The sequence below is a fragment of the Falco naumanni genome, chromosome 15 (genome assembly GCF_017639655.2).
Source record: "Falco naumanni isolate bFalNau1 chromosome 15, bFalNau1.pat, whole genome shotgun sequence".
In the NCBI taxonomy this organism is placed as follows: domain Eukaryota; kingdom Metazoa; phylum Chordata; class Aves; order Falconiformes; family Falconidae; genus Falco; species Falco naumanni.
In genome coordinates this window covers 6,562,734-6,577,241 of record NC_054068.1, presented here as the reverse complement: position 1 = coordinate 6,577,241, position 14,508 = coordinate 6,562,734, and the positions used below count along the sequence as shown (strand labels likewise).

At 47.4% G+C, this 14,508-nt stretch overlaps 1 protein-coding gene across 1 annotated transcript; it reads right to left on the bottom strand.

Annotated features, from left to right (window-relative positions):
• Window positions 1-2,138: 2,138 nt before the first annotated feature.
• On the bottom strand, window positions 2,139-14,493 carry MAF (MAF bZIP transcription factor). Its single transcript, XM_040615344.1, has 2 exons — window positions 12,571-14,493; window positions 2,139-2,191 (listed from the first exon to the last, which is right to left on the bottom strand). Exons 1-2 carry the CDS (start codon window positions 13,644-13,646, stop codon window positions 2,158-2,160), a joined length of 1,110 nt encoding a protein of 369 aa, XP_040471278.1. The 5' UTR covers window positions 13,647-14,493; the 3' UTR covers window positions 2,139-2,157.
• Between the last annotated feature and the right edge of the window lie 15 nt (window positions 14,494-14,508).

Below are 14,508 nucleotides of genomic sequence, written 5' to 3'. Positions count from 1 at the left end.
GCAACCAATATTGTTACTGGTGTAAGAGCTCATATCATAAACAGAAATCTAGTCCTGCAGCGCTTACTCTGAACAGCCTCAGCAATCCCCCCCCAGGCTCCAGGGCTTGGAGAGACACCACCGGCTGACCCCCCAAACCCCGCTGCCGTCTGACCCCGGAGGGACACAATGGTGAGAACCTCTTAACCAGCAACCACCAAATATTCCAGTCACACTCATAAAATGAATTGCCTTGAAATGCTAAAAGTATGCCAGAAATAACATAATTCCTTCAAAGGAGTCAAGTTAGTAAGTTAGACCGCAGAGACTACTGTCCACTACTATAAACGTACAGTCTTAAATTCCCCCAACCAAACCACCTCCATGAATATCAAGTAAGTGCACCTCCAGACAGCGTGGAGGATTGGAGTTTTCATATCTCAGCTTATTATTCCTAATATCACAGAGACACTTCCCTGAATTGTCCTTCTCCTTCCCAAATTCCCCATCTGACCAGATGTCTTTCTCTCTCTTGCTTTCACCTGTCAATCATGTTCACAGCTGAAATTTGATTTCTCTCCCAACAGTAACCTTAGATGAAATATTACCATAGGGGTCAGAACTGTCTGAACCTTGCCATAAAAGTTTGTTAACTCTTCCGAGACCCAAGAGCTATTTGCTTAAGAGTAACAGATTTTGCTGCTGGTTTTTCTTCCCTAATATGTGAAAGTGCAACCACAAAATATTGGAAGGATGGCACAAGGAATCGTCCCAGAGAGCGGTGGGCTAAGCAAGTCCTGAGATCACAGGTGTCCACCAGGGAGAAAACTTTTGCTTTTCTGTTATATGGATAATAAGAATGTATATCACTTATATAAATCTAATAGTCACATATATAAATTACAGGAACCACGAAAGCTTTCCTATGGGATTATTGAAACACTAGGAACAAGGTGATGGAACACGTGCTGCACCTTTGCGATGGAAATATGTACGTAATGTATTTACTTCAGCTGAATCATGCCTTGGCTCTGTTCTTGCAAAAAACATATTGCACTTTAAGCTCTCACAAAAAAAAAAAAACAACCCACAACCAATCAACCAAGTGGTCTGGTGTCCCTCCCATTTACAGTGGTGAAACACAGAAAAAGAAAAAAAAAATGCATTGCAGGCAAAGCCCTACCCAGGGTTCTCCTCAGGGAAGTGAGAGGAGCATCAGGCTCAAAATGAACCTCTTCTGGGGCTCCTTGGGAGACCTATTCCCACAGCCTATACACCAACAAAAACTCCTCTCAGTGCTATTTAACGCAGAGTCTAGAGCACCAACTACATCTTCCCCACCCTCACTCCAATTTTAAATAATAAAAAATAATGAAACAAGCTTAATTCCATGAGCTAATAAAATTCAGCTGTTTTCTAATAGCATGTAACTGTTGATCAAAGTGTGGTACTGTACAGCAGCCTGTGTTCTTAACCCAAAGAGGTTTCATAAAAAAATTGATACAGGAATCTGTCATCGCAACCTTGGTGCTCACTTAAGCCACTTAGTATTTTTTATAGTCAAGGCCAATAAAAATCAGATTCCACGGAAAAAATGAAGTGCCTGTTTGAGTCGAGCAGTGGGAGGGACTGAAAGTTTTAATTCCCACATTTTCATTAGCGGCATATTTTTTAATCAATGTTGACCTACTGAATGAACACAAATTTCCAGAGGAAAGCAGTGCTGTGAATTAAACTCTATTGTAATTTATAAGTGCAGAAGTCATCTAACACAGACTCATGATTTTCATCAAGATCTGACGGAGATCTTCAGAAGACCCATCCTTAATCCCCATAGCTGATGTCTGAGCGCTAACATTTGAAGAAAAAGAAAGAAAACATTTGCATAGGATTATATATGAGTTGTGGGACACGGGAGAGTTGCCTGGCTGACAAAAGTACAAAGCCCCATCACTGCAAATGGTTCTTGTAGGCACCTGAAAGCCAGCCTCATCCCAAAGCCCAGCAAACTGCACCACAGACTGTCACCGGCTCCCGGGGGTTGGACCAAAAAGCACCGTTTTAGCAGCAGAAAACAAAGCAGTGAAATTACCACCCCTGCTGAACTATGTCAAATGGCTAATGAAAATGAAAACATACCTTTTTTTTTTTTTTTTTGACCTCAGGTAACAGGGATTTTCACATCACCGTTGTAGACGATTCTCTCGGGTACCTAATTTAGTAAATATATTAAAATAAACCATTATTAAAAGGAAGTTTTAACATTGTAAAACATGTCTGCCACTATAGTACAGAACAGGACCTTTTATATTCAAATACTAAATTAAATTTAGAAAGTCTCTTGTACTGTTTATTAACTGTGGATAAGTGATGAAGAAATTAACATAAAGTGAAACATTTCTAGCTCACATATTTAGTCTTTACTTCACATTAATAACAGGAGACTCTTACTCACAAATTCTCTTAAAAACACATATTTTTGCCTTACCAGCGAGCATCAGCATCTAAGACCTGAAAGCATGTAACTTTCAGTATTTCTTTCTTAATGATTGTTATCAGTGGCACTAATGTAATTGGCAAAATAATAATCAATTTTTGTACACACTCCATTATTTTTCAGATAGTAGTTTAATAGCAAAAGCAGAGCTGTCACTTCTCCCTGCAGTTACTCACACTGTACAAATTCATCCTGTCAACACATATTTAAAATCTAATTTAAAAAAAATTCAACACAGAGTGAATCTTTGTACAATAAGTGAGATAAGTCAGTGAGTCAATCCGCATTTCTTAAATATGGATATTTTGTTGTGTCCCTTATAGCTAACTTTCTCTCCCTGAGCGTGCACACACAGGCATAGACATATATTTCCTATAAACCACCTGCAGGAATGCTTCAGCTCCATCCATTTATTGTAACCGTACAGCATAATCAGAGCAAGGATAAACCACAAGTCTGATCGGTTTGAATAAAAAAACACAGGCAAGACAAACCATAGGCGCTTTTTCAGCATTTTGATTCCAGATCAGCTCTGCAGCTTTGAAAAAGCCCGCTGCATGTTTGGTGCCAGCTGAATGATCTCTCCCACATCCCACCCAAAGGTGGAACAGGCACGTGGAGATGGTCCCCACATGCTACTGAAAGCAACGTTTCCTCTTTTTTTTTTTTTTTTTTTTTACTTTTCTTTTGGTTTTGGTTTTTTGTTGGGTTTTGTTTTTTTTTTTTCCTTTTGAGAAAGGGGACAGTGCTTCCTTAAATGCAATACTTGGCACATGGCCCAGGATCTCTTAAAGCAAATGACTCCTGTAGACCTTTGGTGTCATTTCCCTCAAGATGACCTCTGCTTTCATGCCAATCGGTGAATCCATCCTGTTATTAATGCACGGGGCCGAGAGGAATGGGTACTCAAGCCTCACACCTGAAGAGCATCCAGAAAGCGATGTGGTCAGCCTGCTTTTAGCAGTCGCAGCCCCCGCTGCGGCCATCCCTGCTCTAAAACCACAACCATTCACCCACATCACAGGAAACCTGAAACAGGATGGCACCAACCCGCTGTCACCAGCAAGGCGCATTGATTCATTTAGCGGCTTTATTTAACTATCAGTTTATTAATAAGGAAAGAGTCAAAGAAAGTAAGACAGCATGAAGGCAGCCAGAGACACTAAGCAGATTTATTAATTTTAAAAGGCTGATCACTTTCCTTCATTTTATCTGACAGAGTTGGTGCAAGAGAGTTATACTTCAATAAGTTTTCTACTCTATACTGTGCTATTTTAAAAGGATTTCACAATAAAGGAAGCTGAAAGACTGTGCACAGTCTGGAGACCGTATCTGGTGTGACATGAATATAGTATTTTAACCAGATTCAATCTTACAGTATTCCCTCCTCTACAATGACTTTGCAGGAGGAAACCCTACGGAAAGGAAAATCTGTTCATCCCACACCACAAAACACTGAATCGCATCGCAGGCTCCAGCAGCTCTTCCTACATATTAAAATGCTTTCATCGGGGAATGTTAGAGAGTTATGGGGGAGCGGGGCGGGGGGGGGGGGGGGGGGGGGCGGCTACTACGTCTTGTTTGGTTCGCTTTTGGGCTTATTTTCCTGGTCACTAATGTTTCATTGCAACAGCTCTACAGTGCTTGAGCAGGGGCTGTTTGCAGTGGAGAGCACCGCAGCTCTGGAAGCTGATACCAACAAATCAAACGGATTCCATCCCCATCCCCTTTAGCATCACCACAGCCTCCTGTCAAGGCCTCGCCACGAACTTGTGTTTCAAAATCGGAGAAGTTCAGGCTGCAGGAAAGTGAATCTGCCTGCTTTCTTGCAGGAAAGGGCTTTCAGCTTAATCACACACATGTTCTGAGATACAGCCACACAGACTTGGGAAACTCAGCCCCAGAAAGTGCCGTAAATCCTGCCCGCCCCCCACCTTGCTCCCTGCAGAGATCTCAGGGCCTGATCCAAAATGTCATTTAAAAAGCTCCTTTTGATTGCAGTGGGGTTTAGATTAGTCTCTGTGTGAGCACAGGTGAAAAGAAAAAAGGGAGGAAGAAGGAAGGAAAGGGGGAAAAATTAAGAACAAGAAAAGAGAAAGGAAGAACAAGAAGAGGGGAAAAGATGAGAGAAGAGAGGAGAGAAAAAAAATAAAAGAGAAAAGGGGAAAAGGAAAAGGGAAAAAGAAAGAGGAAAAGGGAAAAGAAAGAGGAAAAAAAGGGAAAAAATAAGGACAAGGAAAAGGACCGTGAACAGAACACGAGGGAAGTGCTCGGTGAACATACCTAGGGGCCGGTCCGCCGGCTGAAGCCGCCTGGGGACACGCCGGAGCTAAGCTTGGGATGCGCGGACGGATCCTTTAGTTACGCCCGGAGTCCCCTTTTGTTCCGGGAATTGAGTTCGGACACAAACAAACAAGCAAACAAACAACCCGGGGCTGCTGCCCCCACCCTGCCCCGTCCCGCCCAGTCCCGCCCGCGGCCCTGCGCCCCCCCGCGCCCGGCTGGGCTGGGACCCCGGGGCAGCACCCAGCGGTCCGGCGGCACGGCCAGCGCCCGGCCCGGGGCTGGGGGTCGAGGCCGGGGGGCCGGGGCTGGGGGTAGGGGCTGCGGGGCCGGGGCGGGCCTGAGCCCCCCGACGGGGCGGTGCGCGGTGCAGCCCCTCTGCGGGCCCGGCCGCCCCCGCCGCCCCCGCCCCGCCGCCCCGCAGCTGCGGCTCCGGCCGCGGCCGGGCAGGTGCCGGCGGGGAGCTCGTCAGGAGCGGGGGGTGTCCCAGCGCCCCGCAGCCACCCCTCCCCGGGCCGGGCTCGCCTCAGGCTGCTGGAGGCCGCGGTGACAACCCGTGCCGAGCTGGCCCCGGCCGAGGCAGGTGCCGGGCTGCAGCGGGGCGGCCAGCGCCTGTGTCCCCGCGGTGCTGGGCTCCCCGCTGCCCCCGCACCCCGGGGACAGGCCGCGGTGACACCGACAGGCACCGGGGGTGCCAGGGCTGGGGGGGCACAGGGCGCTGAGCCCCGCACCCCGGCCGGGGGGCCCGGCCGTCCGGGCACTGGGCGCGGGGCTGTGGGCTCCACGGACTGACATTTGCGGGCAGCAGGCAGGGACACTCCATTCCCGACACCCTCGGGAAACTCCAGGACACCGCTCGATTTGTTGTTTGCTGGGTATTTCTTTATATATATATATATATATTTTTTTTTTTCCTGCCTGGTGCAGAAGCACCACTTCTAGCAAACTTCTGCTCTGGCTTCAATTCCCTCCATGCAAGCCGTCTTCTAGAGATGCATGAAAAGATTTATAAAAAATAAAATAAAGGCAATCATGTCACAAAGCGCACAGGTCTTCAAACCAAGCAATGCGAAGGGCAGGGCAACCTCCATGCACACCTGGCTGCTGCCTCGCGAGGGGCACATAGGTGTAGAAGCTCGATTTTGGGGGGTTGGGGAGGGGAGTAAGTGGGTACAGCAACAACGATAGAAACCGACCGTTTCAGAGAGCGATAAGATACAGGCAGCTTGCATGGAGGGCGCTGAGCCATTATCACGCTGTGCCAGGTCAGCCTGATACGGTGGCAGATAGCTGGGGCTGGGGCTGCCCGCTGCCCTTACAGCCGCGGCAGCCTCGCCGATCCCTGGCTGCCTGCTCTTCACTTGAAAAGTTAAGTCACATCCTGGGCTATTTTTGCCTCGTGTTGGCTTAGAGCTCACAAATCTGAATGCACTCAGCCCTCAGAGGGTGATAAATGTTGTTCTCGGTCCTCCCCCACAATTTCAGGCAGTCAAGAATTAGATGCGGCAGAGTGTACAGTATTGTAATCTATTGATTTGTATCTGCTGGGCCCGAGAAATTCATTAGAGGAGCCTTAAAAGTGTGAAGTGGCAGAGTGTGGAGCGCTCAGCTCCTTCCCGAAAAGACAAATTCTCTCAACAGCCGCTCGCTCACCTCTGCCACGTCCTGGGGTGTGCTACCTCCTGTTATTCATACCGAGACCTGCACTTCAAACAGCTATCGGAGGCATTTGACTACAGACAGCTCGAGAGTGTGTGTGTGTGTGTGTGTGTGTCTGTGTGTCTGTGTGTCTGTGTGTGTACACCAGCAGGATTGTTTTTTGTCCCGGCTGAGCAAACAAAATCTATCCCACTCTCCATAGCTACCCTTGGAATGCCCAAGCCTCATGGCAGCCGCTCACAACACAGCAATTCGGCAAGAGGGAGGGAAGAAAGTTTATTAAAAAAATCCTAATTCCTAACATTGAAGTATGCAGGATTTTTTTTTTTCCTGCGTGAAATTTTAAATTCAACCATCTGAACAGGTGTCAGAAACAGTGGGTCCATTTAGCTCCTCTGATGATCGGAGTAATAAATATAGAGGATTTCCTTTCAATGCAGCCCATGCTGAAATGACACCAATGTAGTTCTGGCATCTGAGCAGATAATTCTGATATATGCATCATTTCCTCCCTAAATCCAGGAAGCAGCTACACTCTCTATCAGATATTAGTATATTATGTCAAATAGAAATCGGTATTAAAATTATGAATGATTCTAGATCAAGAACTTCCTACACACTACGCGGAGGGAGGGGGAGGAAACAGCTGCGCAAAAGCTTTCAGAAGAGAAAGGAAGAAAAAGAGCTGGGAAAGTTCATTTTTTAAACTAAAAATTTGCTGCCATGTTTCGCGTGTGGGTAATTTTCAAGTGGCATTTTGATTCAGCGCAGGCATTTTTGTTTTAAAAGGGCGAAGACTTTCTAATAAATAGAAGCTCTCACCGCTCCATCTGCAAATGGGCGCTCCTCGCACAACGCCTGCCCAGTGGTGCTGAGAAATTGTTCAAGAAATACAAATACACCAGTATGACCAGGATATTTCCCTTCCTTCTCCCCCCCCCCCTTTTTTTTTTTTTTTTTTTTTAGGATGCGGGCTGGGATGACATTTCTTGAGCAGGGAAAACGCGGCAGCATAAACACAAAAATACTCTTGGACTCTGCTCAGCAGAAGTCCGGAGGTCGGGCAGAGGGTTACGTTTCATTTTAGAGGGGGGGGGGGGAATAAAAAAGGCTGAAGGGTAAGGTGGGACGGGGAGAGAGGAGGGGGCTGAGCCACAGCGCACACCATTTCCCAGCCAGCAAAGGGCCAGCTCTCCGTGCACGTATCTCCCAGCGTCAGTCACATGAAAGTTCTTTGTAATGTAGTTAATAAATGGGAAAGCACCGTAGGACCACGGGAGCACTGGGATGTTGTTAGTGATGGGGAGATGAAGACCACGCAGGCCTTTTGACACACGATTGCCCAGCTCGGGGAGCGTTCCCCCTGCTCTAGTCAGAGAGGTACCTGTGGGAGAACAGCGGGATCCTGCTCCCTTTTGAAATCCCCGGGGATTGTACCTCCGAGCTTTATGGGAGCAGGATTGAGGCCAGAGTCAAGCGAGGGGTGATTAATGAATGTAGGTTATTCAGAGCAGAGCGGTTCCAATTAGTCCCCAGCAAGCAGTCCTGCGGCAAAGGTGGGCGCTCCCCTGCAATGATTCATGCAGAGAACCCCAATACTTGCTTTGCTTTTGTGAACATTAAGGCGTGCATCTATTATTTTTCCCCTTCAATTGCGTAGTTGGCATGTTTGGGGCTGAAATTCAAGTGCAGCCTAAGGAAGGCTGCATTTTTTATTTTTTTATTTTTATTATTTGCAAAGCAAGATTGCAATGTGTCATAACGATGCCAAAGTGGGCAAACCTTTTTTCCCTGTCAGGTTGGGTGTGTAATGGGAATTTTCCCTTTTGCACTCAGTCTATTTCTAGGAAGGATTTCTCTTATCGCTGTTCAAACAGGGTGGTGTGTTTTGGTTTTTTTTTTTTTTCCCTCTGAGAAAGAAGATACTTCAGGGAGGCAGCAGTGCTCCCCTTGCTCTGTGCTACTTGGTCGATTCACAATACTTTTGGAATCCTATGCCTGCTCCTAACTGTGCCTGCGAGGAAACCCGGAGCAGCAGAGGGGTGCGGGAATGAGGCTGGACCAAAACGGGTCCCACTCCAGGGGGCTTCGGGCTCTGCGCTTCCCCGGGGGCTGCAGTGCCTCTTTGGCGGGGGCTTTGCCGAGGGGAGCTCTGGTCCCTTGCCTTCCTTAGGGCAGGGCTCCTTCAGGAGCGCTCGGCAAGGGCAGCAGCGAAGTGACTCCCTGCAAAAAAACTTGGGCATCAGTAAAGGCTCAGCCAGGGAAGGGGAGGTCGGAGAAGAAATAAAAAGCAGCCCTGTCTTTATGAGAGGAGATAATTCTCTGTTCGGCCAATAGCGACCAGTTTACCCACAGATTACACATTAACCAGAAAATGGAACTCGAATTAACCAGAATCTGGAGCTTGAACCATTACTCAAACCCTGGTGCAACAGCAGGTCAGATGCCAAAGGGCAGGCTGGTGCCCTGGCGCTGGGGAGGGGCGAGGCACAGCACCAGCATCTGGGACCACAGCCACCAATGCCTGCTGTCACCCACGGCGGGGCTGGGTGCCCATCCCCTCTGCAGGGACCTCAGCAGGAGCAGGTTGACCTCCAGCAGCACCCCGTGCCCACTGACGCAGGCTTTTGTGGGCGCAGGTGCTGGGGTGGGGGCTCAGGGCCGCATCCTGACCTCGGCACACAGGGCAGGATGGGGTCCAAGCCACGGGCTGGACCAGCCAGGCAGAGGAACGGCGACAGGTCCTCTCCTTTCAGTGCCACCAGCGCCCAGGAGGGATGACCTTACAGCTGGGAAGAAGTTGTACCGACAGCAGGTGGCAGGGGGGAAATATGAAGGAGAAAAAAAGTGCTGGGTTTATGAGCCTGGGTCTGAAGATAAAGCCCTCACCCTGCAGGGGCTGGAGCATCCTTCGGAGAGGCCTCCGCTTCTCAAATAAACCGGGCAGATAATCCCATTCAGAGAGTGGGAGAGGACTCTGCGAGCGGACACTGGAGGCTCTCGGGGAAGGTGGCTTTAAATGAACTGGGTCGAGGGCTTGAGGAGCCTTTCGAAGTCGAGATGCCCTTTGACATGGAGAACTGCAGTGAAGAGGGGCTCGGAGACCTGAACATTTCTAGCACATTAACCTTTGGGATTGATTGTTTAGAACAAGTAACTCTCAAAAGTTGGAGGAAGTCCTTTGAATTTTATTTCCCCCCCCCCCCCCCCCCCCCCCCCCCAGTTCTCTCTGGGCTTTCTAAGGCCTGTAGCAAAAAAAAAAAAAGGGCAAAAAAAAGAAAACCACAGGGCAAATGAAAAAGAAGGTGGGGGGGAGGGGGGGAAGCAAGAAAAGAAAAAAAGGAGGCAGTATGGACTCAAATGGCAAGAAATCTTTCGATCTAGCGTTAAGTGGTTCTGTGACAAGCCAAGCCTGATGCGGTGTCATCTCTTACTAGAGACAGGCATGCTTAGCTGGGATCAGATGATAAGAGGATGTGAAGTCTTCCCTTTCACTTCACTCCATCATAAAACAATCAAAATATAGGGCCGTATCATGTCATCAGGTTTTTAAGTAGACCTCCCCTTTGAGATCTCCTAAAACCTGGTGGGATGATCTGAGTCACTGAAACTGAGCTCATTGCAATACTGAGAAGTCAGAAGCAGCACCTGAAAGCTCACGTTTTTCATCTACCTGAAAGATAACCTGATTTCTAGCGGGCAACAATTTTCCATTTTACATGAAGCTATGCTTTTCCTTCTCCCCTCCTGAATATTATTGAGTCCAGCTCTTGTACCAGCATCACCCCTTCGCCAGGCAGCATGCTGAAGTACTGCTCTCGGAGTTCTTGAACTTTAAACTACAGACTAAGAAACTGAGTACGGAATCAAAAAAATGCAGTTTATTATTGTAGATTATTCTCTCTTTTGATATAACCATAGAGTTGAAAATGAAAGAAAAGCACATAGGAACATCACACGTGGTTAGTTAGTAACTCAAGATATAAAACAATTTTGCACAGCAAAATATGTAAAAGAAAAAGTAACTGACAAGATTTTTTTATATTTATTGTGGTAAGATTTACTTTCCATTTTTTTTTTTTTTAAAAGACAGGATATCAGTCCCTGAAAATAAAATTTACTGATTATTGCCTTTAAAACTGTGGAATTTTTGAAGTTACAGAAAATCCAGTTCTGCACCACAATACAACTGTAAAAAAATCTGCATCATTTTAAAACTGTGCAGTAATGCCATCTTTATAACTGCATAAATTGTATTAGCGTTTTAAACAGGTTCGTAATTTTTTTTGTTTTGTTTTTGTATTATATGCTTGCAGGTTATATCTTAGTGCAATTCAGTCCCAAATACTTCAATTTTGAAAAAAAAAACCCCAAAAAAACCAACCCCATACATTTTTAATGTAAAATACCCCTATAGATATAAACAGGGGTGCCTCCCCCTTTTAATACTTTGGTTTTCAAATACAGTCAGTGGTATAGCAAGGACTACATATACCCAACTTATATTTAAGTTGCAAGCACATGCTGCATAAACTACTTTTTAAAACAGTCCCGTTGCAAATTCTACCCCCCTTTACATCACGACAAGTAAACAATTTAGTGCATCAATCTTTAAAAAAAATTCTACATCTAAACAGACCTAACTCTTTCGAATTTATCTATAACATTCCTTTATCTGTAGCATACATTTTAACTGGGCTAACAGATGACAGAAACTAGAATTAAATTATATACTAGGAACCCAGAGCATTCCACATTTGACAATGACCAAATGCAAAAGGAAAAAAAAATAATAAATGGGGCAGATCACTTAAAATTAATTTTTAGACTGTTTTAGGCAACAGCATGGTTTCAATGTCCCCCCCAAGTGGCATGAGAATTTTGCTTTTGAACATCTTTCCAAAGTTCTTTTTGTGGTTTTTTTTTTTAATATTTTTTTTTGCCACATTAGGTTATCAAAATCCATTCTGGCAGGTTTTTTGAGAGGGAATGCTTCAGTGCATTTAAAAGGAAGTCTGAAGTTTTGAGTAACTCAAAGCAGTTTTAGAGCAGATGCAAACTTTAATGGGGAGGAAGAGGAGGAGGAAGATCAAAGGTTGCACTTTTTTGCTTTCAACCCAAAAAAGTGATGAGGCAATAAAACAAAAGGATGAATGCCATGCCATAATAGTCTCCAAAAGTCCATTTCCAAGCAAAAGAAAAAAAAAATAATTATACCGTACATGACCAGCATGCAGGGTTTTTTATTAATATAATGTCTCTTTTTCATAGTCTTTCGAAACAGTTATAGTTCATTGTTGCTAAGACAAAATAGCAAGCGTAATGCATGAGATGAGTATGGGATTCTAATGGCAGACTAAAGTCTCACATTTGGCAGATTAAGGCCAAAACTCACATGAACACACCGAAGGTTGATGCAGGCTTGATTTGGCAGGTTGATCTAGGCATATCTCTAGTTTTGCACAACAACGCTAAAAACTGATGGAACTCAGCAAGCTGGAGTCTAAAAATTTCACATTGTTTTTATATTTTTTGTTTTTGTTTTGGTTTTTTTTTATTATTTTTTATTTTATTTTTCTTTTTGCAAAGCTCAAATCTCATATGAAGAACTCAGGATGGCAAAAAAAAAAAAAAAACAAAAAACAAACTAACCTGACTTTTTTGGACACAGCAAGCTCAAAGAAAAAAACAACCCTCATGAACTTAAAAATATATATATATGTATATATAATGTGGATGGCAGGTTTCAAAGAAGAGCAAGCTTCATATGAAGAACTGAGTTGGTGGCGAGTTGGATCTTTTAAATTTAAAAAAAAAAAAAACAAACCCACAACAGCAAGCCCCCACGAAAATAAAAAAATAATAATAATACTAAACAGAAAAGAAACTCATGTAGAACTTTAGGTCGGCCACCACGGAGCCAGCCCACCTTAAAAAAAGGGGAAAAAAAAAAAAAGCCAACAAAAAAACCAAAAACCAACCCAAAAAACAACTTTGTTTTAAAATTGTTTTGAGTTTTTGTTTTGTTTTGTTTTTTTTAAAAAAAAAAAGGTAATACAAGGTGGCAAGCCGGGTTGTCGCTCTAGCAAAGCCCCCAACAACAACTCACACGGAGAACTTTTAGTTAAGGTGGCAAGGCTGTGGGAACTCACATGAAAAACTCTGGAGAGGAAGGGTTGTCGCTGCTGGATCCGTTTTCTCTGAAGCCATTGCTGACCAGCTTCTCGTACTTTTCCTTGTAGGCGTCCCTCTCCCGGACCAGCCTGGAGATCTCCTGCTTTAGGTGCTCCACTTGCTGCAGCAGCTGGTTCTTCTCCGACTCCAGGACGTGCCGCTGCTGGACCCTCTTGAAGCGGCAGGACTGGGCATAGCCCCTGTTTTTGAGGGTCCTCCTCTTCTGCTTCAGCCGGATCACCTCTTCCTTGCTGACGCCCCGCAGCTGCCGGTTCAGCTCCCGCACCGACATGGTCACCAGCTGCTCGTCGGAGAAGCGGTCGTCGAAGTGCAGGCCGCCGCCGCCGCCGCCGCCGCCGTGGTGCGGGTGGTGCAGCCCCCCGGCGCCGCCGCCGCCGCCGCCGCCGCCACCGCCGGAGCCGGCCGCCGAGGAGGCGGAGGAGGGCGGCGCGCTGCCCGGCGCCGCGGCGTGGGGGTGCCCGCCGCCGCCGCCGCCGCCGTGGTGCGGGTGGTGGTGGTGGTGGTGGTAGTGGGGCGCGCCGCCCTGCGCCGCCGCCGCGGCGATCACCGCCGACACCACGGCGGCCGCCGAGCCCATCTCCTCGGCCGGCACGGAGCCGCCGGCGCCGGCGGCCGCGGCCAGCTGCTGCCCTCTAGCATAGCCATCGAAGGCGCCGGGCAGCGGGTGGTGGCTGCTGTTGATCAGCGCCTCCACCGCGTCCTCGGGGCTGAAGCCCAGCGCCTCCGGGTTGAGCTGCTGCGGGTAGCCCGTCATCCAGTAGTAGTCTTCCAGGTGGGTCTTCTGGTCGGTGCCGGAGCCGGGGCTGGGCGCCGAGAAGCTGGGGGACGGGGGCACCGAGCTGCAGGGCGTGCTCATCGGGGTGGAAGAGAGCGATCCCCCGGCGATCAAGCGGCCGCACTGGCTGATAATGCGATCGGTCTCCACCGGCTCCTTTTTCACTTCAAACTTCATCAGATCGAAGTCATTAACATATTCCATGGCCAGGGGACTGGTGGGCAGGTCGGAGCTGCTCATTGCCAGTTCTGATGCCATCCTTTTGCTGCCGAGAGTCCTCCAGAAAGGGTGCGCTCCGGGAGCGAGGGGACTGCTCTGAGTTGCCACCGGGTGAGCCAGCTTGATTTTGGGCGAGCTCCGCTCCGCGCTCCTGCTCTGCCTCTCGCCACGGCCCCGCGCAGCCTCCGCTCCACTTCGCCCCGGCCGCTCCCGCTCCCGCTCCGCGTTATCCTTTGCAGAGTCTCCGCTGCCGCTGATGCATCAGAGCGAGGGGCTCTCGCTATTCGCCTTTTGCATAAAGGGTGGATTTTTTTTTTCCTCCTCTCTCCCTCCCTTCTCTCGCTCCTCTCTCTCTCTCTCTTTCGCAGCCTGCAAAAACTGCAGCTGGAAGTGTTAGCTGGCGGTGTCGCGAGTAATTTTTTTGTTGTTGTTGTTTTGTTTTGTTATTTTTAACACTTCATGGTGCCTTTCCTCTGGGCTTTCTCACGCAAAGTGCAGAGCGAGAAGAGAGGTTCATCGGGGAAGGGAGGAGGGAGAAGAGAGTGAAGACAAAAAAAAAAATAAAAATCAAAGTCGGTATCGCAACCAAAATAATAACAGTAGGGTTTAAAAAAAAAAAAAAGGAGAAAAAAATACAACAAAACCTCGACCCCAAAGCTACAGCAAGAAGATGAAAAATATTTTAAAGGTTTCATCCAGCAGGAGAGTTTAAAAGCATTGCAGAGTTTTATAGCGCTCCTGACGTCAAATGGGAAATTGACTGGGCGGCCGGGCCAATGGGCGCCCGCCATCCCAGCCCTCATTAGCATAATATATAGAAACAAGGAAACTTTTCGGAGCTGTCAATCAGGGCCCCATCAGCTGACTGTCAGCTGGGGCGCGCTTAACCCCCTCCTGCCCG

Coding starts and splice junctions, on each gene's coding strand:
- MAF (XM_040615344.1), bottom strand. CDS start 13,646: ATGGCATCAGAACTGGCAATGAGCAGCTCCGACCTGCCCACCAGTCCC. Junction 2,192..12,570: donor TCCTCTCCAGAGTTTTTCAT/GTGAGTTCCCAC, acceptor TTACTAAATTAG/GTACCCGAGAGAATCGTCTA.